At 49.1% G+C, this 27,412-nt stretch overlaps 1 protein-coding gene across 1 annotated transcript in view; it reads right to left on the bottom strand.

Annotated features, from left to right (window-relative positions):
* The window catches only part of NAT10 (N-acetyltransferase 10), a 184,029-nt gene that overhangs the window by 135,075 nt on the left and 21,542 nt on the right, over nucleotides 1-27,412 (bottom strand). Inside the window, exons 5-6 of the mRNA XM_063946085.1 lie at nucleotides 1,076-1,198; nucleotides 607-668 (exon numbers count right to left, since the gene is read on the bottom strand). Of these exons, the coding sequence (XP_063802155.1) occupies nucleotides 607-668; nucleotides 1,076-1,198 (185 nt within the window). The remainder of the gene's footprint in view (nucleotides 1-606; nucleotides 669-1,075; nucleotides 1,199-27,412) is intronic.

The following is a 27,412-nucleotide window of genomic DNA, read 5'->3' as shown; positions in this document are numbered from 1 at the left end:
GGGCTCCCGGCGACCAGCATACCGGCGCCGGGAGCCCGACCGCCGGCTTACCGACAGTGTGGCGAGCGCAAATGAGCCCCTTGCGGGCTCGCTACGCGCGCCACACTATTTTATTCTCCCTCTATGGGGGTCGTGGACCACGAGGGAAAATAAGTGTCGGTATGCCGGCTGTCGGGCTCCCGGCGCCGGTATACTGAGCGCCGGGAGCCCGACCGCCGGCATACCGAAGACCACCCAGGAATAGGGTCAGGCCGCGTCAGAAGAAGACTACACAACACTCAGCCAGTACACCTACATTACATTGTTTTGGGCGTACAGTAGCCAAGTGCTATTCCCGCCCGCTCTGCCACACACAGGGTGTTTCATGTTTTAGCTCAGTGGGTCCCAACTTTGGCCCACAAGGCACCCTAACAGTCCAGGTTTTAAGGCTATACATGGCTGAGCACTTATGGTTGAATCAAATTGACTGAGGTACTACACTACTTAATTCACCTGTGCTCAAGCAAGGTTACCATTAAAACCTGGCCTGTCAGTATGCCTCAAGGACAGAGGTTGGGAACCACTGTTTTAGTAGTTTGCCCAATCAGAATAAAGACAAATAATCACCTTTCGTTAAAGCGCCCCACCACATCCTGATGCGCTTCCGTTCTGTACCGGGAGTGAACGTCCTGAGAAAAGGAGACATGTAGGAGTCAGATGACTGAAAGAAATACGACGCACTGGAACAACTTATCTGGACATCAATGTGGCGGCTGCTGATGAAAGGATTCTAGTAACATAAAGCCAAGAAGGCTCCTTATACGCATCACATGGACCATGACTGCCTGACCCTCTCTTATGCCGTGGTCATCGGCCCACCACATTTGTTATGGTGTAGGAACCACCGACCACCCCACCCATGGTACCCAGCATTGGAGTGCTCACCAGAGCACCAGCATATAGTAAAGACCTCACGCCATAGCATTCAGGCCCTGGCTCTGGTATGTCTCCCAAACCGCAGGTCAATATACAAAGCACCCTCCCCATGCACCAGAGTAGTGCTGCAGAGAGACCGCTCCTGGTGTGGTCACCATACCATGGTCATAGTGTACAGCTGCTTGAGTGAACTCATTGTGCGCAGGAGGAGAATGACAAGACCACCACCCTCCACCGTTTCCACCGTACGGGCCAGCAAGTTGGGCGTCAGGGCCTCAAAATCCTGAAGAGGGAGCAAAGGATATACAGTAAGAAACATGTGCTCCAATAACAGACACAGGTAACAAAGAGCAAAATGAGATACACTAAGAAAAAGAGATCACCCCTGCACAGAACAATTATCTTATGTTACTCACATGTACATAGAACAGTGTATTTAATGCGGTAGACACTTACCTGGCGGAAAAAGGAGATTTATGGTAAGACCTTACCTTTGTTAAATCCCTTTCTGCGAGGTACACTGGATTCCACAGGAAATAACATTGGAGTATAGAGTTGGATCTTGATCCGAGGCACCGACAGGCTAAAGCTTTGACTGTTCCCAGAATGCATAGCGCCGCCTCCTCTATAGCCCCGCCTCCGTGCACAGGAGCTCAGTTTTGTTAACCAGTCCAATGCAGTAGCAGGTAAGAGAGACGACAACAGTTAGTAGCCACAGACAACCACATTCTCACGACAAGAGAAGTGTCAGCAGCTAATGCCATTCAAACCCAAAGAAGCAAAGTGCGTCAGGGTGGGCGCCCTGTGGAATCCAGTGTACCTCGCAGAAAGATTTAACAAAAGGTAAGTTCTTACCATAAATCTCCTTTTCAGCAGCAGGGGTACACTGTGATTCCACAGGGAATAACATCGGGGATGTCCTAAAGAAGTTCCTCATGGGAGGGGACGCACTGTAGCGGGCACAAGAACTCGGCGTCCAAAGGAAGCATCCTGGAAGGCGGAAGTATCAAAGGCATAGAACCTGATGAACGTGTTCACTGAGGATCACGTAGCTGCCTTGCACCATTGTCCTAGGGACGCGCAACGGCGGGCCACCCAAGAAGGTTTAACAGACCAAGTAGAATGGGCCTTGATAGTAGCAGGAACTGGAAGCCCAGCCTGTACATAAGCATGTGCAATCACCATTCTAATCCATTTGGCCAAGGTCTGCTTATTTGCAGGCCAGCCACGTTTATGAAAACCAAAAATAGGGATTTTTGTTTACTTACTGTAAAATCTCTTTCTCGGAGTCCATCTGGGGGACGCTGCGCCATTACTTGTGGGTTAGAGGTGTGTGGTAGTGGAGTTTGGCACAGAATCTATTAAAAGCTGCCTCCTCCCCCCTCTAACCCCTCCCATCTACTTCCTGCTCAGCCATCACTCGGTTAACGTTTAGCCAAGCCAAAGGAGATAGACCCAAAAAAACAACCAAATAACCCAGACAAAACTACGGGAGGGATCGCAACGTCCCCCAGATGGACTCAGAGAAAGATTTTACGGTAAGTAAACAAAACTCCCTATTTCTCTGTCATCCATCTGGGGAACGCTGCGCCGTTACTTGTGGGATTTCCCAAAGCAAGCTAATGAGAGGAGGGAGACGTTGACGGCATAGCCGTCTGTAAAATACGACGCCCAACAGAGGCAGTCTCCAAACCAAAAGTATGAAAACGGTAAAACTTTGTGAAAGTATGAACTGACGACCAGGTCGCCGCCCTGCACAGTTGCTCAATAGATGCACCACCGCGAACATCCCAAGAAGCTCCAACTGCTCTAGTCGAATGAGCCCTAATTGAGTCAGGAACCGAAACATTTGAAGACACGTAAGCCTGTCTGATGGCCGAAGTTACCCAACGGGCCACAGTGTTCTTGGAGGCCGGCCAACCTCGTTTGGGAACATCAATCAATACCAACAAGGTATCCGTACGACGGAAAGACTCCGTGCGAGACAAATAAATACGTAAGGCCGGAACAACATCCAAGAGGGCCAAATGGGAATTCTCCCCCGGAGAAGACGACGGAGTAAAAGTTGGAAGAACAATGTCCTGATTTAAATGAAATGCCGAAATAACCTTTGGCAGGAAAGAAGGTTTAGTCCGCAGAACCACCCGGTTCTCATGAAACACTAACAAGGGTGGTCTGCAAGAAAGAGCCGCCAACTCAGACACTCGCCTAGCGGAAGCAATAGCCAAAAGAAAAACAACTTTGTGTGTCAGATAACGCAGTTCCACAGATTCCAAAGGCTCAAATGGAGATTTTTGAAGGGCCGTAAGGACCAAGTTTAAATCCCATGGAGGAACAAAAGGTGGTTGAATCCGAAGTACTCCCTGAAGAAATGTTTGAACCTCAGGAACGATCACTAGTTTCTTTTGAAAAAGAACCGACAAAGCTGAAACCTGACCCTTCAGTGAAGAAAGCCTCAGACCCTTATCGAGACCCTCCTGAAGGAAAGAGAGCAGGCGAGGAAGTCTAAACAAATGCGGAGTCAAGCCCCGCTTTTCGCACCAAGCAATGTAAATACGCCATACCCTATGATAAATGCCGGAAGTCACCGGCTTCCTAGCCCGCATCATCGTCTGTACAACAGAACGCGAAATACCTTTTGCTTTTAAAATCTTGGATTCAAGAACCAAGCCGTCAAAGCCAGCCGACTTAAATCCTTGAAGAAGAAGATCTGGACGTAGGGGAAGGCGAAAGTGGTCTCCGACGACCATGCTGCGCAGAAGAGTGTACCACTGTCGGCGCGGCCAATCTGGAGCCACCAGAATTATGGCGAGACCTTCTCGCCGAATACGTTGAAGTAGACGTGGAAGCATTGGAATTGGCGGAAACACGTACCCCAGTTGAAACTGCCATGGAGCTGTTAGAGCATCTATTAGAAATGCTTGAGGATCCTGAGTCCGCGAACCGTAGTGAGGAAGTTTCTTGTTGAGTCGAGACGCCATTAGGTCTACGTCTGGCAGTCCCCAGCGGTCCACTAGAGAGAGAGAAACACTTCCTGGTGAAGTTCCCATTCTCCCGGATGGATCGTGTGACGACTCAAAAAATCCGCTTCCCAGTTCTCGACTCCTGGAATGTGAATTGCGGATATTACGGGAACCCAACGTTCCGCCCACGTGAGAATCTGAGCGACCCCTCTCATTGCGGACCAGCTGCGAGTTCCTCCTTGTTTGTTGATGTAAGCCACTGCCGTGGCGTTGTCGGACTGCACACGAACCGGATGACCCTGTACCATGGTCTGAATCTGAAGGAGTGCGTACCGGATTGCCCTCAATTCCAGAATGTTGATCTGTAATTTTGACTCCTGACTGATCCAGCGCCCCTGGAAGTGATAAGTCTGGAACACTGCTCCCCAACCACTGAGGCTTGCATCCGTGGTGATCATCAACCAAGACCAAACCGTGAACGGTGCTCCTTTTCTCAAATTGTGACTCTGAAGCCACCAGTGAAGCGACTGACGAGTCCTTTCCGACAAGCGGATCAACTGCAATTCGAGACGTGGATCCGGCCGAGCCCAACAGCCGAGAATCTGAGCCTGAAGAGGTCGGGCATGAAATCTGGCGTATGGAACTGCCTCGAAGGAGGACACAATTTTGCCCAACACCTGCATGCATCTGAGGACCGACACTACCGGTAAGTGTAACAGGGTCCGGATTCTGGCCTGTAGATCCTGAATCTTGTCCGTAGGAAGAAACACCTGGCTGTTGGTATCGAATAAAAGTCCCAGAAAAAAACATTTTCTGGGAAGGAAGTAACGACGACTTTGGAAAGTTGATTATCCACCCGAACGACTGCAGAGTTTCTGTCGTTAGACGCAGGTTCTGAGTGAGAATTTGCGCTGACGGGGCCTTGACCAACAGATCGTCCAAGTATGGAGTGATGTTGACAACGGAGAACCGCGACGACATGACCCATTACCTTTGTAAAAACTCGAGGAGCCGTAGAAAGACCAAAGGGAAGAGCCTGAAATTGAAAATGCCATGGCCCGACTGCAAATCTCAGAAGAGGCTGATGACCTATCCAAATCGGGACATGTAAGTAGGCGTCTTTTATGTCTATTGAAGACAAATATTCCCCTGGCTTCATGGTGGCGATAATTGAACGAATGGATTCCATCTTGAATTTTTGGGTTGAGAGATACGGGTTGAGGGCAGAATGGGTCGGAACGAACCATCCGGTTTGTCCACGAGAAAAAGACCAGAGTAAAAACCCCGACCCCTCTGAGGAGAGGGCACCGGAACGATTACTCCATTTTGTAAGAGGGTTGCTGTTGCCTGAAGAGCTTGACGTCTGGAGGGATCGTCTGGGAGAGGTGTGACGAATACCCGGAATGGGGCTGTCTCTTCGAGATCCAACATATATCCTCTGGATATGACCCCCATCACCCACCGATCCGGTTTCGACAGGAGCCACACTTCCCTGAACTGAAGTAACCGAGCCCCGACCTTCATCGATCCCTCCGGAAGACCTGAAGCGTCATGCCTCAGGCTTGTCGGCAGGCTTACTGGCCGGTCTGCGAGTAGCCTGAGATCCTCTACCTCTGAATGCCCCTCTTCGTGGAAATCTGGAGAAGGCACGAAAGGTCTGGAAACTACCTCTGCCCTGCGTACGAAAGGACCGAAACCTTGTGAGGAGCAGATGGAAGACAGGGGCTCTTTCCTCCAGTAGTATCCGAAATAATCTTCTTTAACTCAGATCCAAAAAGAAACTCCCCTTCAAAAGGAACTGCCGTCAAGGTCTGCTTTGAGTCCAAATCAGCATTCCAAACCCTAAGCCAAACAGACCGTCTTGCTGATACTGTCAAGGCAGAAACCCGGGACTGTAGCGCAACAGAATCTAACAAGGCCTCACCTACATAAGTAAGCGCCTCCGAAATCTGTTCTGCTAACTGAATGGCTTCCGACGGATCGTCCGACTGCATTCCAGATACGACCTGTGCTAGCCATTCATCCACGGCCTTAAGGACCCAGGCACCCGCCAGATCTGGACGGAGAGAGACCCCTGATAAAGAAAACATAGATTTTAGTAATGCTTCTATTTTCCTATCGGTAGGGTCTTTTAATGTCACGGACTGTACCGAAGGAATAACCGTAGCTTTTGCCAAATGTGAAATAGCTACCTTTGGGGCTGTCTCCCAAAATGTTGTATCTTCCTCCGTAAAAGGGTATAGAAATTTTAATTTCTTAGGAGCCTGGAAACGAGAATCCGGTTTAAGCCAGGGTTCTTTTAAGATATCCGCAAAGTGAGAGTAAGAAGGGAAGGCAATAACCTGTCTCTTCTGTCGTTTAAAGAAGGGAGAGGAAGTCTCTGCTACTGCTGCATCCTGAATATTTAGAGTCTGATGAATGGCTTCTATTAGTAATCTAACACCTGAACTAGTAGAAAGCTCCTCATCTTCCCAAGTCGAAACTTCTTCCCATTCAGGATCTACCTCCCCTTCCTCCAATGGAGATGTCAGAGCATCTGACTCCTCTCCCGGAAAAGCTATAGCGGGTAACGGCTGCGGTCGTTTAGTAGCAGCGGAACTGCTGGCAGAATTAACAAACTTATTTAAAGAATGGGTTAAATCAGTAAGACACTTGCCCATATTTTGGGCCCACAGAGGCTCCACCTGAGTCTGAGCATATTCTGCCTCCAACCTAGACTGACGCAAATCTGAAATTGCATCCACCATGTTCTTGACCCATGGGGGCATAGACTGATCTGTGGAACTTCACTGCTGATCCGCCACTGATGCACCAGAGCACGAAGTACAGAGGGTACCCGCGTCAGCACTACCCTTAGCCAGTTTTGAGCCACACTGTGAACGGGAAAAATAAACTACTGAGGCCGTCTTGCCCTTTGTAGCCTTATATATATTATATATATATATATATATATATATATATATATATATATATATATATATATATATATATGCAGTAAACATGTACTATGAATCCCTAGACAAGTGACCTAGCAGTTATCTCTAGTGTCCCCAAGAAGACGAACTGCTGTCTGCCACTAGGGCTAGCCCACCATATACTTGCAGTTTAGATGTGACTAAGAGAAAACTGTCTCTGGAAACCAGTGTTTTGTATGCGCTTGCACAGCGTCCCCCAGTCTGCAGCCGGATAAGATGGCGCCCCGGAGTCAGAGGAAGCTACCGAACAGTGTGCGCGCGCGGCAGAGCAAGGCGGGAAGCCGTCCCTGCACTGCTGACGTAACAGCCGCGGCCAGTCCGAGACCGGAAGTTCGGGCTCCCGCGCACCGCTACACACAGCGGTTGTCGCGGTAGCTCTGTACTGGGTCCAGGGAGTGTAAAATACTCTCCCGGACCCTCCGCTAGTCCCCTCCAAATCAGTCTCTCTCACTGTGGGGCGGGGGGCAGGAGGGCGGAAGCTGTTAATAAAATAAGAAGGAAATTAACAGAGGGGACAGCCCAATACTGTCAGTGACAGATTGTGGCTGTCCTGTACCTTATTCTGGATAAAGGCCCCAGTGACCCAAGTGTGGTGGCCTTTTTCTTCCAGCAGTAGCTCAGAGTGGGATGCTAAACCCACCCCAGTAGTACCTGTCACCTGTAAACAAGGACTAGGTACACTTGAGAAAAAAACGCTTAGAGAAAAAAAAAAAAATCTAAGGAGAAATAAAAACTGTGTCTGTACTCCACAGGCACAAAATAAAAACAGAGTGATGGCTGAGCAGGAAGGAGATGGGAGGGGTTAGAGGGGGGAGGAGGCAGCTTTTAATAGATTCTGTGCCAAACTCCACTACCTCACACCTCTAACCCACAAGTAACGGCGCAGCGTCCCCCAGATGGATGACACAGAAAGGACAAAGAGAGAATCAGATCTCCGAAGGGAGGCGGTTCTCTTCACATAGATATGGAGAGCCCGTACCACATCCAAAGACCGCTCTTTGGAGGACAAATCAGGAGAGATAAAGGCCGGAACCACAATCTCTTGGTTAAAGGTGGAAAGATGACACCACCTTAGGTAGATAACCAGGGGCGTGTTCTAAGAACCACTGGGTCACGTTGAAAAATCAGAAAGGGAGACCTAAAGGATAAGGCACCCAGGTCTGAAACCAGTCTGGCAGAGGCAATAGCCAGCAAAAACAAAACCTTAAGCATAAGCCATTTAAGGTCCACAGACTCAAGAGGTTCAAAAAACGAAGACTCTTGCAGGGCATCCAAAACAACAGGCAAATCCCAAGGAGCCACAGGAGGAACATAGGGAGGTTGAATCCGTAAAACACCCTGAGTGAAGGTATGAACGTCAGGCAGAGTCACAATTTTTCTCTGAAACCACACCGACAAGGCTGAAACATGAACCTTGAGGGAGGGCCAGACGAAGGCCTGAGTCCAGGCCTTGTTGCAGAAACACCAGGAGTATGACAGTACTGAACTTGTATGCATCAAAAACTCTTAGCCGCACACCAGGTGAAGAAAGAATTCCAGACCCTATAATAAATCCGAGCCAAAGCCGGTTTACGGGCTTTCAACATCGTTTGAATGACCGCCTCAGAACCACCTTTGGCCCTCAGAACTGAAGCTTCAAGAGCCACGCCATTAAAGCCAGTCGGGCCAAATCCTGGTAGACAGGGGCCCTCAATGAGGAGGTCTGGGCATTGAGGAAGTAGAAGAGGACCCTGTAGGTCTGAGAACCAATGCTGTCTGGGCCACGCTGGAGCGATCAGAAGTAGGATTCCTCCTTCTTGCTTGAACTTCCTTATTACCCTGGGCAGGAGTGACACCGGAGGGAATAAGTACAGCAGCCGAAAATTCCATGGAATTGCCAGGGCGTCCACGAACGCTGCTTGAGGATCCCTTGTCCTTGCTCCGAAGACCGGAACCTTGTGATTGTGTCGAGACGCCATCAGGTCTACATCTGGTAGGCCCCATTTGTCCACTAGGAGTTGAAATACTTCTGGATGAAGGCTCCATTCTCCGGCGTGTACGTCCTGACAACGGAGGAAGTCCACTTCCCAGTTGAGGACTCCCGGAATGAACACTGCCGATATGGCTGGCAGATGGAGACTTCGAGTGCCGCCTTGATGATGTATGTCAGACATTGTCCGACTGTACTTGAACAGGCCTGTTCTATACCAGAGGCAGGGCTAGTTTCAAAGCACTGAACACTGCCCGAAATTCCAGAATATTTATCGGGAGGAGAGATTCCTCCCTGGTCCACCGACCTTGAAGAGAGTGTTGCTCCAACACCACACCCCAACCCCGTAGACTGGCATCCGTCGTTAGGAGGACCCAGTTGGAGATCCAGAAGGGACGACCCCTGATCAATTGTTGGTCCTGTAGTCACCAGCTCAGTGACAGACAAACTTCCGGAGCCAAGGAAATCATGCGAGACCTGATCCGGTGAGGCAGGCCGTCCCACTTGGCAAGGATTAGCTTCTGCATGGGGCGAGAGTGAAATTGAGCGTACTCTACCATGTCGAAAGCAGACACCATGAGGCCTAGTACCTGCATCGCCGAGTGTACTGACACTCGCGGACGAGAAAAGAGGCATCTTATCCTGTCCTGAAGCTTCAGGACCTTCTCTTGGGACAAGAACATCCGTTGGCTGTGTGTGCCCCCAGGTGCACCATGCTCTGAGCAGGGACCAGGTAGGATTTCTTGAAGTTGATGAGACACCCGTGGGCTTGCAGGAATTGGGCCGTCAGTTCTAGATGACTGAGGAGAACCTCTAGGAAGTTCACTAGGATCAACAAGTCGTCCAGATACGGCAGGATCCTGATACCCTGACGGGGGAGCACAGCCGTCATAACCGCCATGACCTTGGTGAAGATTCGCGGAGCCATGGTCAGTCCAAAAGGCAAGGCCTGGAATTGATAATGTAGGTTGCTATAGCAAACCGCAGGTATTGCTGATGCGACACTGCAATAGGTATATGCAGGTAAGTATCCTGTATATCCAGGGATACCATATAGTCCAGGGGCTCCAAGGCCAGAACAATAGAGCAAAGAGTTTCCATACGGAACTTGGAAACTTTCACAAACTTGTTCAGAGACTTGAGGTTGAGAATGGGCTGGGAGGAACCATTCGCTTTCGGAACTAGGAACAGCGTTGTATAGTACCCCCTGCCTCTCTGAGCCAGAGGCATCTACACTACCACTCCTGTAGCCAGGAGTGATTGTACCACCAAATGGAGAGTGTTTGCTTTTACCGGATCCAAAGAGATATTTGTCGAGCAAAACTGGCGAGGGGGACCTTTCTTTGAAGAGATGCCGTATCCGTGAGTGACGACTTCCCTTAACCAGGAATCTGAAGTGGTCTGTAACCATACCTGAGCAAACCGTAGAAGTCGGCCTCCCACCCTGGGATCCCCCAGAGGGAGGCCCGCCCTGTCATGCAGCAGGCTTGTCCGTTTCGGAAGCAGGCTGACGGGCAGTCCAGGAACGTTTAGGTTTGGGTTTAGTGGATTTGGAAGTGCGAGCCTGTTTCGGGTACGCCTGACCCTTTGCTTAACTTGGGAATTCAAAAAGGAACGAAAGTTGGTACTCAGCCTTCTGATCCGAATAATTAGTACTTGGCAGAAAGGCAGTTTTAGCAGACGGTAAGTCAGCAACAATCTCGTTCAGATCTTCCCCAAACAGGATGTGTCCCTGAAAAGGGATAACCACCAAAGTCTTTTTAGAGTCCAGATCTACAGACCAGGACCAAAACCACAGAATCCGGCGAGCCAGAATGGTCGTAGTAGACGCTTTGGCAGCCAGGACACCGGCATCAGAGGCCGCCTCCTAAATATAATGAGAGTCTGTGGTAACATATGAAAGACACTGTCTGGCATTATCCGAAAAAATAAGATTTTAAACCTACCGGTAAATCTTTTTCTCGTAGTCCGTAGAGGATGCTGGGGACTCCGTAAGGACCATGGGGAATAGACGGGCTCCACAGGAGACATGGGCACTAAAAAGAACTTTAGGTATGGGTGTGCACTGGCTCCTCCCTCTATGCCCCTCCTCCAGACCTCAGTTAGAGAAACTGTGCCCAGAGGAGACGGACAGTAAGAGGAAAGGATTTTGTAAATCCAAGGGCAAGATTCATACCATTCACACCGTAAAACATGGGAGATACGAACCAGTCAACAGTATGAAGCAAAACCAGCATCAGTCCAAAACTGATCCAACTGAAAAATATAATCCTTATGTAAGCAACCACTATATACAAGTCTTGCAGGATGTTGTCCGCACTGGGAAGGGCGCCCAGCATCCTCTACGGACTACGAGAAAAAGATTTACCGGTAGGTTTAAAATCTTATTTTCTCTTACGTCCTAGAGGATGCTGGGGACTCCGTAAGGACCATGGGGATTATACCAAAGCTCCCAAACGGGCGGGAGAGTGCGGATGACTCTGCAGCACCGAATGAGCAAACATTAGGTCCTCATCAGCCAGGGTATCAAACTTGTAGAATTTTGCAAAAGTGTTTGAACCCGACCAAGTTGCTGCTCGGCAAAGTTGTAATGCCGAGACACCTCGGGCAGCCGCCCAAGAAGAGCCCACCTTCCTAGTGGAATGGGCCTTAACCAAATTCGGTAACGGCAATCCAGCCGTAGAATGAGCCTGCTGAATCGTGTTACAGATCCAGCGAGCAATAGTCTGCTTAGACGCAGGAGCGCCAACCTTGTTGGCTGCATACAGGATAAACAGAGACTCTGTTTTCCTAACCCGAGCCGTTCTGGCCACATAAATTTTCAATGCCCTGACCACATCCAGGGACTCGGAATCCTCCACGTCCCTTGTAGCCACAGGCACCACAATAGGTTGGTTCATATGAAAATAAGAAACCACCTTAGGCAAAAATTGAGGACGCATCCGCAACTCAGCTCTATCCACATGGAAAATCAGATAAGGGCTTTTGTGAGACAAAGCCGCCAACTCCGACACTCGCCGCGCCGAAGCCAAGGCCAATACCATGACCACTTTCCAAGTCAGATACTTCAACTCAACTGTTTGAAGCGGTTCAAACCAGTGAGACTTAAGAAACCGTAACACCACGTTAAGGTCCCATGGTGCCACCGGAGGCACAAAAGGAGGCTGGATATGCAGCACCCCCTTCACGAAAGTCTGTACTTCCGGAACAGAAGCCAATTCCTTTTGAAAGAAAATGGAGAGGGCCGAAATCTGAACCTTAATGGAGCCTAACTTTAGGCCCAAATTCACTCCAGTTTGCAGGAAGTGGAGAAAACGGCCCAGATGGAATTCTTCCGGAGGAGCAGTCTTTGCTTCACACCAAGACACATACTTCCTCCAGATACGGTGATAATGTTTCGATGTCACCTCCTTCCTAGCCTTTATCAGAGTAGGAATGACCTCCTCCGGAATGCCCTTTTCCGCTAGGATGCTGCGTTCAACCGCCATGCCGTCAAACGCAGTTGCGGTAAGTCCTGGAACAAACAGGGCCCTTGTTGTAACAGGTCTTCCCTGAGAGGAAGAGGCCACGGATCTTCTGTGAGCATTTCCTGCAGATCCGGATACCAGGCCCTTCGAGGCTAATCTGGAACAATGAGAATTGCCTGAACCCCTCTTCGTCTTATGATTCTCAGTATTTTTGAGATTAGAGGAAGAGGGGGGAACACATAGACCGACTGAAACACCCACGGTGTCACCAGTGCGTCCACTGCAACCGCCTGAGGGTCCCTTGACCTGGCGCAATATCTCGGAAGTTTCTTGTTGAGACGTGAAGCCATCATGTCTATTTGAGGCAGTCCCCACTGCGAAGACTTCCTGATGAAGTTCCCACTCTCCTGGATGCAGATCGTGTCTGCTGAGGAAGTCTGCTTCCCAGTTGTCCACTCCCGGAATGAAGACTGCTGTCAGAGCGCTTACATGACTCTCCGCCCATCGAAGAATCTTTGAGGCTTCTGCCATTGCCACTCTGCTCCTTGTGCCGCCTTGGCGGTTTACATGAGCCACTGCTGTGATGTTATCTGACTGAATCGGGACCGGTAGACCTTGAAGTAAGGTCTGCGCCTGACGAAGGCAGTTGTATATGGCCCTTAATTAAAGAATGTTGATGTGTAGACAAGCCTCCTGGCTTGACCACAGACCTTGGAAGTTTCTTCCCTGTGTGACTGCTCCCCATCCTCGGAGGCTCGCGTCCGTGGTCACCAGAACCCAGTCCTGGATGCCGAACCTGCGACCCTCTAGAAGGTGAGTACTCTGCAGCCACCACAGCAGAGACACCCTGGCCCTTGGGGACAGGGTGATCAGCCGATGCATCTGAAGATGCGATCCGGACCACTTGTCCAACAGATCCCACTGAAAGATCCTTGCATGGAACCTGCCGAAGGGAATGGCTTCGTATGAAGCCACCATCTTTCCCAGGACTCGCGTGCAGTGATGCACCGATACCTGTTTTGGTTTCAGGAGGTCCCTGACCAGAGATGCTAATTCCTGGGCCATCTCCACCGGGAGAAACACCTTCTTCTGTTCTGTGTCCAGAATCATGCCCAGGAAAAGCAGACACGTCATAGGAATCAGCTGCAACTTTGGAACATTCAGAATCCAGCCGTGCTGTTGCAACACTTCCTGAGAGAGTGCTACGCTGATCAACAACTGCTCCCTGGACCTCGCCTTTATGAGGAGATCGTCCAAGTACGGGATAATTATAACTCCCTTCTGCCGAAGGAGTATCATCATTTCGGCCATTACCTTGGTAAATATTCTCGGTGCCGTGGACAGGCCAAACGGCAACGTCTGGAATTGGTAAATGACAGTCCTGTACCACAAACCTGAGGTACTCCTGGTGAGGTGGGTAAATGGGGACATGCAAGTAAGCATCTTTGATGTCCAGCGACACCATAAAATCCCCCTCTTCCAGGCTTGCAATAACCGCTCTGAGCGATTCCATTTTGAACTTGAATTTCTTTATATAAGTGTTCAAGGATTTTAAATTCAGAATGGGTCTCACCGAACCGTCCGGTTTCGGTACCACAAACATTGTGGAATAGTAACCCCTTCCCTGTTGAAGGAGGGGGACCCTGACAATCACTTGCTGGAGGTACAGCTTGTGAACTGCCGCCAGCACTACCTCCCTTTCCATGGGGGAAGCTGGCAAGGCTGATTTGAGGTAACGGCGGGGGGGAGTCGCTTCGAATTCCAGCTTGTATCCCTGAGATACAATTTGTAAAGCCCAGAGATCCACCTGTGAGCGAACCCACTGGCTGCTGAAGTTTCGGAGACGCGCCCCCACCGCACCTGGCTCCGCCTGTGGAGCCCCAACGTCATGCGGTGGACTTAGTGGAAGCAGGGGAGGACTTTTTTTCCTGGGAACTGGCTGCATGGTGCAGCTTCTTACCTCTACCCCTGCCTCTGGCAAGAAAGGATGCGCCCCTGACTCTCTTGCCTTTCTGGGAACGAAAGGACTGCATTTGATAATACGGTGCTTTCTTAGGCTGTGAGGAAACCTGAGGCAAGAAAGTAGACTTTCCAGCTGTCGCTGTGGACACGAGGTCCGATAGACCGTCCCCAAACAATTCCTCACTCTTATAAGGCAAAACCTCCATGTGTTTTTTAGAATCAGCATCTCCTGTCCATTGCAGAGTCCATAAGACCCTCCTGGCAGAAATGGACATTGCATTAATTCTAGAGCCCAGCAGGCAAATGTCCCTCTGAGCATCTCGCATATATAAGACGACGTCTTTGATATGGCCCAGGGTTAGCAAAACAGTATCCCTGTCGAGGGAATCAATTTTGTCTGACAGAGTATCAGTCCATGCTGCTACAGCACTACACATCCAGGCTGAAGCAATAGCAGGTCTCAGTAGAGTACCAGAGTGTGTATACACAGACTTCAGGATAGCTTCCTGCTTTCTATCCGCAGCTCCTTTAGGGCGGCCGTATCCTGAGACGGCAGGGCCACCTTTTTAGATAAGCGTGTCAGCGCCTTGTCCACCCTAGGGGATGTTTCCCAACGTAACCTGTCCGTTGGCGGGAAAGGGTACGCCATCAGTAACCTCTTAGAAATCACCAATTTCTTATCAGGGGAACTCCACGCTTCTTCACACAATTCATTTAATTCATCAGATGGGGGAAAAGTCACTGGCTGCTTTTTCTCCCCAAACATAATACCCCTTTTGGTGGTAACCGGGTTAATATCAGAAATGTGCAATACATCTTTCATTGCAGTAATCATGCATCGGATGGCCTTGGTCATTTTAGACTGTAAATGTGCCTCATCATCGTCGACACTGGAGTCGGACTCCGTGTCGACATCTGTGTCAATCATCTGAGATAGAGGGCGTTTATGAGCCCCTGACGGTTTCTGAGTCGCCTGGGCAGGCGCGGACTGAGACCCCGGCTGTCCCAAGGCTGCAGCGTCATCAAACCTTTTATGTAAGGAGTTTACATTGTCATTTAAGACCTTCCACATATCCATCCAATCAGGTGTCGGCCCCGACGGGGGCGACACCACACTTATCTGCCCTTGCTCCGCCTCCACGTAACCTTCCTCATCAAACATGTCGACACAGCCGTACCGACACACCGCACACACACAGGGAATGCTCAGACTGAGGACAGGACCCCACAAAGTCCTTTGGGGAGACAGAGAGAGAGTATGCCAGCACACACCACTGCGCTATATAACAGGGATTTTCACTGACAATAAGTGATTTACCCAATAGCTGCTTTATAAGTCTTATTTGCGCCTAAATTTGTGCGCCCCCCCTCTCTTTTTAACCCGTCTTGTACCTGGATACTGCAGGGGAGAGCCTGGGGAGCTGCTTCCAGCGGAGCTGTGAAGAAAAAATGGCGCTGGTGTGTTGAGGAAGAAGGCTTCTGTCCCGCTTTCTGTGTAAAAAAATGGCGGGGGTTTGAACATATATACAGTGCCAGACTGTATATATGTATTTTTATGCCAAAAGGTACCACAATTGCAGCCCAGGGCGCCCCCCCCCCCCCCCAGCGCCCTGCACCCTACAGTGACCGGAGTGTGTAAGTGTGCTGGGAGCAATGGCGCACAGCTGCGGTGCTGTGCGCTACCTTAATGAAGACAGGAGTCTTCAGCCGCCGATTTCGTAGTCTTCAAGCTTCTGTTCTTCTGGCTCTGCGAGGGGGACGGCGGCGCGGCTCCGGGAACGGACGATCGAGGTCAGGCCCTGTGTTCGAACCCTCTGGAGCTAATGGTGTCCAGTAGCCTAAGAAGCACAAGCTAGCTGCACGCAGGTAGGTTTGCTTCTCTCCCCTCAGTCCCACGTAGCAGTGAGTCTGTTGCCAGCAGAAGCTCACTGAAAATAAAAAACCTAACAAATACTTTCTTTACTAGCAAGCTCAGGAGAGCCCACTAGGAGCACCCAGTTCTGGCCGGGCACAGATTCTAACTGAGGTCTGGAGGAGGGGCATAGAGGGAGGAGCCAGTGCACACCAGATAGTACCTAATCTTTTCTTTAGAGTGCCCAGTCTCCTGCGGAGCCCGTCTATTCCCCATGGTCCTTACGGAGTTCCCAGCATCCACTAGGACGTCAGAGAAATTACGTTATCAATGGTAAGTTCTTACCATAACGTCTATTTCTCCGGCTTGGTCCACAGGTTGTCCACAGGATAACATTGGGATTCCCAAAGCCAGTTTTAGTGGTGGGGACGCTCCTGATTACCCAAGAGGACCTTTCGCCCGAATTCAGCGTCATGAGAGGCAAAAGTATCCACGGAATAATGTCTAATGAATGTGTTTATAGAAGACCATGTGGCTGCCTTACAAATATGTTCTGCTGAAGCACCATGTTGTGCTGCCCATGAAGGACCTACCTTACATGAAGAGTGAGCAGACACATTAGCCGGAGTAGGGAGATCAGCACGAGAATAAGCTTCTGAAATTACCATTCGGAGCCATCTTGCCAGCGTCTGCTTATTAGCAGGCCATCCTCTTCTGTGAAATCCGTAGAGGATGAAGAGAGAATCTGTCTTTCTGATGGCACTAGTACGATCTATGTAAATTCTTAACGCCCGGACCACGTCCAGCGACGCTTCTCCCGCAGAAAGTCCCAATACCTGAGATTGACAGACAACTTGCCGACGGGGAGGTTTATCAATTATTGCCAGGTGATCCTACGATTCAGTACCAAACGGAACTACAGGACATCTTAAAGGCAGCACATCAGCAGGGGATTTTGGAGTCCAAACTCCTCAAAGCTCTTCAACAACCCTTTCCAACCAGTCCTGTTTTATACACCGTTCCAAAAATCCACAAGAACCCAACTCATCCACCTGGCCGTCCGATCATCTCGGCACGCAATTCTCTGTACCATCCAATTTCCATGTATTTAGACTGTATTCTACAACCTCATGTCATCAGCCAACCAACTCTCATCAAGGATACAACCGACTTTCTACAACAACTTTCAGCAATTAGTAACATCCCTGATGCTAGCATACTGTGTACATTGGACATTAACAGCCTATATACATCCATTCCACACATCCAGGGCCTTGCGGCAACCAAGTCATTTTATCAATCACAACAGATCGATGACTTGGATATTGATTTGTTTATGCAGCTGTTGGAATTAACCTTAACCTGAAATTACTTCATCTACAACGGACGCTTCTATAGACAACTGTCCGGTTGTGCAATGGGAAGTCACGTGGCACCCAGCTATGCAAACATATTCATGTTTCAAGAAGAATCTCAGATGTTCTTCAACAAAGACGAATATAAGCGACATATTTTGACCTATATGTGCTATAATCGACGATCTGTTCATCATTTGGACAGGGAGTGAGGAATTGCTGGGCCAGATGATTGAGGACATCAACCACCGTGACTCTACCATCAAGGTCACCCACCAGCATAGCCGCTCTACCATTCATTACTTGGATGTACTGGTAACACTTGAATCTGGCCAGTTACACACTGAGGTATATTCCAAGCCAACTGACAGGAATACCCTACTGCTAGCATCAAGTCACATCAACCCCTCAAACGAGGTTTGCCTAAGTCCCAGATGATGAGGGTTGCAAGAATTGCGGACGATCCAGCTACCGCTGCCAAAGGTATCGATGCTACACTCGACAGGTTCTTAGCTAGAGGCTATAGTTTGAACCTTTTGAAGCAACAAAAAGACGAAGTGTTAGCTATGAGTCGCAGCGAACTGCTACGTCCCAAAGTTCATACCAATGAAGCAGTGATTCCATGGAAAATGGCTTTTACTACCTCTAGTCAAGTCGTCCAAAGAGCAAGTCGGGCCTTGTGGCCCATAGCAGCGACGGATAAAGAAACAACATGCTTCAGACAAAAACGTCCTATGCCATGTTTCACAAGGGGCAAAAACATCAGAGATATGGTGGTCCATACGGACATCACGGGTTTCAAGCAAACCCAAGTGCAACCTCACTTTATGACAAAACCAGCAGGTTGCTACAAGTGCCCTAGGTGCACCACTTGCACCCACATGATCACCGGCAATTCCTTTAAACACCCACATAAGGACCGGAGTTTCAAGATCAAACATACACTATCCTGTTTATCCACGCACGTGGTGTATATCATCATCTGTCCCTGTCACATGTATTATGTGGGGAAGACCACTCGCACCGTCCGGGAACGTATGGCTTTACATCGTTCATCCATCAATAAGGCACTTAAATCTAAGGTGGCTGATCAACCGGTGGCTCGCCACTTTCTTGCAGAGGGACATTCATTGGCCCAGCTCAAACATATTCTGATTGACCACATTCCCACCTCAATACGAGGGGGTGATCGTGACGGCCAGCTACTCAGATGTGAAAGTAGGTGGATCCACGTCCTGAATACGGTATCCCCTTATGGAATGAATGAACGCCTCAACTGGAACGTCTTTGGAGGACATTAACCCCGCACAACGCAAGTTGAAGTTTATACTATTTCGTCCCCTGATCAAGTGGACTGCTACACTTGGTTTAGTAGTGACATTTCTCCACCTGTGTCATGCATGAGTTGTGTGCTATGGTGCCAGATCAATCTGGCCACTTAGTGTGTTTCCTTCCTTTCGTCTTCTTCTCTCTTCTTTCTTCATCTCTTATGGTTTACTTTATTACAGGTGACTTATACTATTTCTTGTACAAGCACTCACATGACTGTTACATTAATGTGACAGTCTACGCTTTCTTGCATACATATGCTTATAGCTTATTGTTTACCTGTACATTTTAACACTCTGTGACTTGTTCCCTTGTGTTCTGTGGCAGAGCGCTGCATGGAGGGCCGGGGAGATTAGTCAGCGGCTCCACAGAGGCGGCCAGGCACTTAGATGCGTTGCCGTGACTACGGGACGCGTCGCCATGGTAATGTGAGTGGAAGCCGAATGACGTCACCGGAAGTGACGCATACGCAGCTGCGGCGGGCGGAAGCGGATGCCGGTCCCGGCTCTCCAGCGGCGCGATGGCTGTTCCCCATTTAGGTAAGAAATCTGTGTTTGTCAGTCTTGTTAGCTATTCTCACCCAGTATTTCATGCCTGCCTTGAAAGCGGTGCTTGCAGCACCGAAACGTCGGCCTTGTCTAGGCATCTTGTAATTTCCTAACATGCCTCAGTAAAAAGCCCTATTTGAAACTGAGTGCCGCAGTCTCTACGTATATATATATATATATATATATATATATATATATATATATATATATATATATATATATATATATATATATATATATATAGTCCAGCACTCCCTCCTGGATAGTACAATACTTGCTGTGGTGCCTTCTTAAGCTCCGTAGAGCTATTGTATAGTAGGCAAATAAGCGGCACTCACCAGACTTCTCATAAATTGACATCCATTTATGAGAAGTCTGGTGAGTGACGCTTATTTGCCTAATTTTATTTATATATATATATATATATATATATATATATATATATATATATATATATATATATATATATATATATATATATATATATATATATATATATATATATATAACACAATGTAAGGAGAGCACACCAAGTAAACAGAAAAACAGTCCCGGTGCCAGCGCTAGGTATTTCTTGCCGAAATCCAATATAAGCGTGAGGGTAATCCGCAGCACTCGGTAATAAATGCAAACGAGAGATGGCAGAATAACTGCAACGTTTCGATATTTATTGTGCCTGAAGACGATATAATAAATATCGAAACGTTGCAGTTATTCTGCCATCTCTCGTTTGCATTTATTACCGAGTGCTGCGGATTACCCTCACGTATATATATATATATAACCCTGACGTACTTAAGCCCCCCCCCCCCCCCCCCCCCGGGTACAGAATACAGACGTCATGGTAGGAATTTACCATTGATAACGTAATTTCTCTTATGTCCACAGGATAACATTGGGATATGCCGGAGCAACAGCGGAAATGGCACCAAACAGTCACAAGCTTTCTGGCCTCCCAGGATGCATCGGGGCTACTCCATATAATACCGCCCACTGACTCAGTCAAATCAGTTATTTCCACAGCGATTAGGCAGGAGCATCAGGTAGAAACCTATTCAGGCGAGAAGAACACACATGCACACCCTTCCATACAAGAGGGAAGAGGTTTAGTGATTGTAAAGATCCTCAAATCAGGTGCGTCAGGGAGGGACCCCTGTGGATACCTGTGGACATAGGAGAAAATAAGAATTTACTCCCCGGTAATTCTATTTCTCGTAGTCCGTAGTGGATGCTGGGTACTCCGTAAGGACCATGGGGAATAGACGGGCTCCGCAGGAGACTGGGCACTCTAAAGAAAAGATTAGGTACTACATCTGGTGTGCACTGGCTCCTCCCTCTATGCCCCTCCTCCAGACCTCAGTTAAGGAAACTGTGCCCGGAAGAGCTGACACAACAAGGAAAGGATTTGGAATCCAGGGTAAGACTCATACCAGCCACACTGTACAACTCGTGATAACTATACCCAGTTAACAGTATGAACAACAACTGAGCCTCAGTAACAGATGGCTCATAACAATAACCCTTTAGTGAAGCAATAACTATATACATGTATTGCAGAGAGTCCGCACTTGGGACGGGCGCCCAGCATCCACTACGGACTACGAGAAATAGAATTACCGGTGAGTAAATTCTTATTTTCTCTGACGTCCTAGTGGATGCTGGGAACTCCGTAAGGACCATGGGGATTATACCAAAGCTCCCAAACGGGCGGGAGAGTGCGGATGACTCTGCAGCACCGAATGAGCAAATACAAGGTCCTCCTCAGCCAGGGTATCAAACTTGTAGAACTTAGCAAATGTGTTTGAACCCGACCAAGTAGCAGCTCGGCAAAGCTGTAAAGCCGAGACCCCTCGGGCAGCCGCCCAAGAAGAGCCCACCTTCCTTGTGGAATGGGTTTTTACTGATTTAGGATGCGGTAACCCTGCCGCAGAATGAGCTTGCTAAATCGTGTTACAGATCCAGCGAGCAATAGTTTGCTTTGAAGCCGGAGCACCCAGTTTGTTGGGTGCATGCAGGATAAACAGCGAGTCAGTTTTCCTGACTCCAGCCGTCCTGGCTACATAGATTTTCAAAGCCCTGACTACATCAAGTAACCTGGAGTCCTCCAAGTCCCGAGTAGCCGCAGGCACCACAATAGGCTGGTTCAAATGAAACGCTGATACCACCTTAGGGAGAAATTGGGGACGAGTTCTCAACTCTGCCCTGTCCATATGAAAGATCAGATATGGGCTTTTACATGACAAAGCCGCCAATTCTGACACACGCCTAGCTGAAGCTAAGGCCAACAGCATGACCACCTTCCATGTGAGATACTTTAGCTCCACGGTCTTAAGTGGCTCAAACCAGTGTGATTTCAGGAAATCCAACACAACGTTAAGATCCCAAGGTGCCACTGGAGGCACAAAAGGGGGCTGAATATGCAGCACTCCCTTAACAAACGTCTGAACTTCAGGCAGTGAAGCCAGTTATTTTTGAAAGAAAATAGATAGGGCCGAAATCTGGAACTTTATGGACCCCAATTTTAGGCCCATAGTCACCCCTGACTGTAGGAAGTGCAGAAATCGACCCAGCTGGAATTCCTCTGTTGGGGCCTTCCTGGCCTCACACCAAGCGACATATTTCCGCCATATGCGGTGATAAAAGCTAGGAAGGATGTGACAGCAAAGCATCATCAGCGTAGGAATCACTTCATCCGGAATGCCCTTTTCCGTTAGGATCCGGCGTTCAACCGCCATGCCGTCAAACGCAGCTGCGGTAAGTCTTGGAACAGACAGGGCCCCTGCTGTAACAGGTCCTGTCTGAGAGGCAGAGGCCATGGGTCCTCTGAGATCATTTCTTGTAGTTCTGGGTACCAAGTTCTTCTTGGCCCATACGGAACGATGAGTATAGTTCTTACTCCTCTCTTTCTTACTATCCTCAGTACCTTGGGTATGAGAGGAAGAGGAGGGAACACATAAACCGACTGGTACACCCACGGTGTCACTAGTGCGTCCACAGCTATCGCCTGAGGGTCCCGTGACCTGGCGCAATATTTTTTTAGCTTTTTGTTGAGGAGGGACGCCATCATGTCCACCTGTGGCAGTTCCCAACGATTTACAATCTGTGTGAAGACTTCTTGATGAAGTCCCCACTCTCCCGGGTGGAGGTCGTGCCTGCTGAGGAAGTCTGCTTCCCAGTTGTCCACTCCCTGGAATGAACACTGCTGACAGTGCTAGCATGTGATTCTCCGCCCATCGAAGAATCCTTGTGGCTTCTGCCATTGCCATCCTGCTTCTTGTGCCGCCCTGGCGGTTTACATGGGCGACCGCCGTGATGTTGTCTGACTGAATCAGTACAGATTGGTTTTGAAGCAGGGGCTCTGCTTGACTCAGGGCGTTGTAGATGGCCCTTAGTTCCAATATATTTATGTGTAGAGAAGTCTCCAGACTTGACCACTGTCCTTGGAAGTTTCTTCCCTGAGTGACTGCCCCCCCTCCTCGGAGGCTTGCATCCGTGGTCACCAGGACCCAGTCCTGTATGCGGAACCTGCGTCCCTCGAGAAGATGAGCACTCTGCAGCCACCACAGCAGAGACACCCTGGCCCTTGGGGACAGGGTGATCAACCGATGCATCTGAAGATGCGATCCGGACCATTTGTCCAACAGATCCCACTGAAAGATCCTTGCATGGAACCTGCCGAAGGGAATTGCTTCGTATGAAGCCACCATCTCTCCCAGGACTTGCGTGCAGTGATGCACCGACACCTGTTTTGGTTTCAGGAGGTCCCTGACCAGAGATGACAATTCCTGGGCCTTCTCCACCGGGAGAAACACCTTCTTCTGTTCTGTGTCCAGAATCATTCCCAGGAAAAGCAGTCGTAGGAATCAGCTGCGACTTTGGGATATTCAGAATCCAGCCGTGCTGTTGCAACACTTCCTGAGAGAGTGCTACGCTGACCAACAACTGCTCTTTGGACCTCGCTTTTATGAGGAGATCGTCCAAGTACGGGATAATTATAACTCCCTTTCTTCGAAGGAGTATCATCATTTCGGCCATTACCTTGGTAAATATTCTCGGAGCCGTGGAGAGACCAAACGGCCACGTCTGGAATTGGTAATGACAGTTCTGTACCACAAACCTGAGGTACTCCTGGTGAGGTGGGAAAATGGGGACATGCAAGTAAGCATCCTTGATGTCCAGCGACACCATAAAATCCCCCTCTTCCAGGCTTGCAATAACCGCCCTGAGCGATTCCATTTTGAACTTGAACTTCTTTATATAAGTGTTCAAGGATTTTAAATTCAGGATGGGTCTCACCGAAATAGTAACCCCTGCCCTGTTGAAGGAGGGGGACCTTGATTATCACCTGCTGGAGGTACAGCTTGTGAATTGCCGCCAGTACTACCTCCCTTTCCCTGGGAGCAGCTGGCAAGGCTGATTTGAGGTAACGGCGAGGGGGAGTCGCCTCGAACTCCAGCTTGTATCCCTGAGATACAATTTGTACAGCCCAGAGATCCACTTGTGAGCGAACCCACTGGTTGCTGAAGTTTCGGAGACGCGCCCCCACCGCACCTGGCTCCGCCTGTGGAGCCCCAACGTCATGCGGTGGACTTAGTGGAAGCAGGGGAGGATTTTTGTTCCTGGGAACTGGCTGCCTGGTGCAGCTCCTTTCCTCTACCCTTGCCTCTGGCCAGAAAGGATGCTCCTCTGACCCGCTTGCCTTTCTGAGGCCGAAAGGACTGCATTTGATAATACGGTGCTTTCTTAGGCTGTGAGGGAACCCGAGGTAAAAAAGTCGACTTCCCAGCTGTTGCTGTGGATACGAGGTCCGAGAGACCGTCCCCAAACAATTCCTCACCCTTAGAAGGCAAAACCTCCATGTGTTTTTTAGAATCAGCATCACCTGTCCACTGCCGAGTCCATAATACTCTCCTGGCAGAAATGGACATTGCAATAATTCTAGATGCCAGCAAGCAAATGTCCCTCTGTGCATCCCGCATATATAAGACGACGTCTTTTATATGTTGTATGGTTAGCAAAATAGTATCCCTGTCGAGGGAATCAATGTTGTCTGACAGGGTATCAGTCCATGCTGCTGCAGCACTACACATCCAGGCTGAAGCAATAGCAGGTCTCAGTATAGTACCAGAGTGTGTATACACAGACTTCAGGATAGCTTCCTGCTTTCTATCCGCAGGATCCTTAAGGGGCGGCCGTATCCTGAGACGGCAGTGCCACCCTTTTAGATAAGCGTGTTAGCGCCTTGTCCACCCTAGGGGATGTTTCCCAACGTAACCTATCCGTTGGCGGGAAAGGGTACGCCATTAGTAACCTCTTAGAAATCACTAGGTTCTTATCAGGGGAACACCACGCTTCTTCACACAAATCATTTAATTCATCAGATGGGGGAAAAGTCACTGGCTGCTTTTTCTCCCCAAACATAATACCCCTTTTGGTGGTAACGAGGTTAATATCAGAAATGTGCAATACATCTTTCATTGCAGTAATCATGCATCGGATGGCTTTTGTAGACTGTACATTTGTCTCATCCTCATCTACACTGGAGTCAGACTCCGTGTCGACATCTGTGTCTACCATCAGAGCTACCGGGCGTTTATGAGCCCCTGAAGGCTTCTGAGTCGCCTGGGCAGGCGCGGACTGAGACCCCGGCTGTCCCAAGGCTGCTGCGTCATCGAACCTTTTATGTAAGGAGTTGACACTGTCTGTTAAGACCTTCCACATATCCATCCAATCAGGTGTCGGCCCCGTCGGGGGCGACACCACATGTATCTGCCCCTGCTCCGCCTCCACGTAACCCTTATCAAACATGTCGACACAGCCGTACCGACACACCGCACACACACAGGGAATGCTCAGACTGAGGACAGGACCCCACAAAGTCCTTTGGGGAGACAGAGAGAGAGTATGCCAGCACACACCACAGCGCTATATAACACAGGGCTTTACACTGCTAATAAGTGATTTTCCCAATAGCTGCTTGTTTGTATCGAATTGCGCCTAAATTTATGTGCCCCCCCTCTCTTTTTAACCAGTCTTGTACCTGGATACTGCAGGGGAGAGCCCGGGGAGCGTGCTTCCAGCGGAGCTGTGAAGAAAAAATGGCGCTGGTGTGCTGAGGAAGAAGGCCCCGCCCCCTCAGCGGCGGGCTTCTGTCCCGCGTTTTCTGTAACTTAATGGCGGGGTTTTTTACACATATACAGTTAACTGACTGTATTATGTGTATTTTTGCCAAAAGGTAATATAATTGCAGCCCAGGGCGCGCGCGCCCCCCCCTCCCCCCCCCCCCCCCCAGCGCCCTGCACCCTAGTGACCGGAGTGTGTGGTGTGCTGTGGGAGCAATGGCGCACAGCTGCAGTGCTGTGCGCTACCTTAATGAAGACAGGAGTCTTCTGCCGCTGATTTCATCGTTCTTGTGTCTTCTGGCTCTGCAAGGGGGACGGCGGCGCGGCTCCGGGAACGGACGATCGAGGTCAGGCCCTGTGTTCGAACCCTCTGGAGCTAATGGTGTCCAGTAGCCTAAGAAGCACAAGCTAGCTGCAAGCAGGTAGGTTTGCTTCTCTCCCCTCAGTCCCACGTAGCAGTGAGTCTGTTGCCAGCAGAAGCTCACTGAAAATAAAAAACCTAACAAATACTTTCTTTCTAGCAAGCTCAGGAGAGCCCACTAGGAGCACCCAGCTCTGGCCGGGTACAGATTCTAACTGGAGGAGGGGCATAGAGGGAGGAGCCAGTGCACACCAGATAGTACCTAATCTTTCTTTTAGAGTGCCCAGTCTCCTGCGGAGCCCGTCTATTCCCCATGGTCCTTACGGAGTTCCCAGCATCCATTAGGACATCAGAGAAATTACGTTATCAATGGTAAGTTCTTACCATAACATCTATTTCTCCGGCTTGGTCCACAGGTTATCCACAGGATAACATTGGGATTCCCAAAGCCAGTTTTAGTGGTGGGGACGCTCCCGATTACCCAAGAGGACCTTTTGCCCGAATTCAGCGTCATGAGAGGCAAAAGTATCCATGGAATAATGTCTAATGAATGTGTTTATAGAAGACCATGTGGCTGCCTTACAAATATGTTCTGCTGAAGAACCATGTTGTGCTGCCCATGAAGGACCTACCTTACATGAAGAGTGAGCAGACACATTAGCCGGAGTAGGGAGATCAGCACGAGAATAAGCTTCTGAAATTACCATTCGGAGCCATCTTGCTAGCGTCTGCTTATTAGCAGGCCATCCTCTTCTGTGAAATCCGTAGAGGATGAAGAGAGAATCTGTCTTTCTGATGGCACTAGTACGATCTATGTAAATTCTTAACGCCCGGACCACGTCCAGCGACGCTTCTCCCGCAGAAAGTCCCAATACCTGAAAAGCTGGGACTACAATCTCTTCGCTAAGGTGAAACTTTGAAACCACCTTCGGAAGATAAGGCAGTTCTCAGAACTAGATCTGGTTATCTGGAAAAAATATTAGAAAAGGAGACTTACACGACAGTGCTCCTAAATCCAACAATCTTCTAGCTGAGGCCATTGCCAGTAGAAAGAGCACTTTAGCCGTCAACCATTTAAGATCTGCTCTCAAGTGGTTCAAACGGAGGTCCCTGAAGGATTTTAAGAACCAGATTCAAATCCCAGGGAGCTGCAGGAGGAACAAATGGAGGTTGAATGTGTACAACTCCCTGAAAGAAAGTACGCACATCCTGTAAGTCAGCAATCTTTCTCTGAAACCATACAGTTAATCCTGAGACTTGAACTCTCAAGGAAGCTACTTTTAACCCCTTATCCAATCCTGCTTGAAGAAAATCCAAAATCCTGGATACTTTAAAATATTTTGGATTCAAGCTTTTTTCACTACACCAATGAATATATATTCGATGATAAATACAAGCTGAAGAAGGCTTTCTTGCTCTAAGCATAGTTTGAATTACTTGTTTTGAAAATCCTCTAGCTTCTAGGATAGAGGTCTCAATAGCCACGCCGTCAAAGACAGACGATCCAGATGGCTGTGATAAAAAGGACCCTGCATTAGCAGATCTGGACGTTGAGGAAGCAGTATTGGTGCTTCCATGGACAACCTTAGTAGAT

The sequence above is a fragment of the Pseudophryne corroboree genome, chromosome 11 (assembly GCF_028390025.1).
Source record: "Pseudophryne corroboree isolate aPseCor3 chromosome 11, aPseCor3.hap2, whole genome shotgun sequence".
Taxonomy (NCBI): domain Eukaryota; kingdom Metazoa; phylum Chordata; class Amphibia; order Anura; family Myobatrachidae; genus Pseudophryne; species Pseudophryne corroboree.
This window is presented reverse-complemented; position numbering and strand designations above follow the sequence as displayed.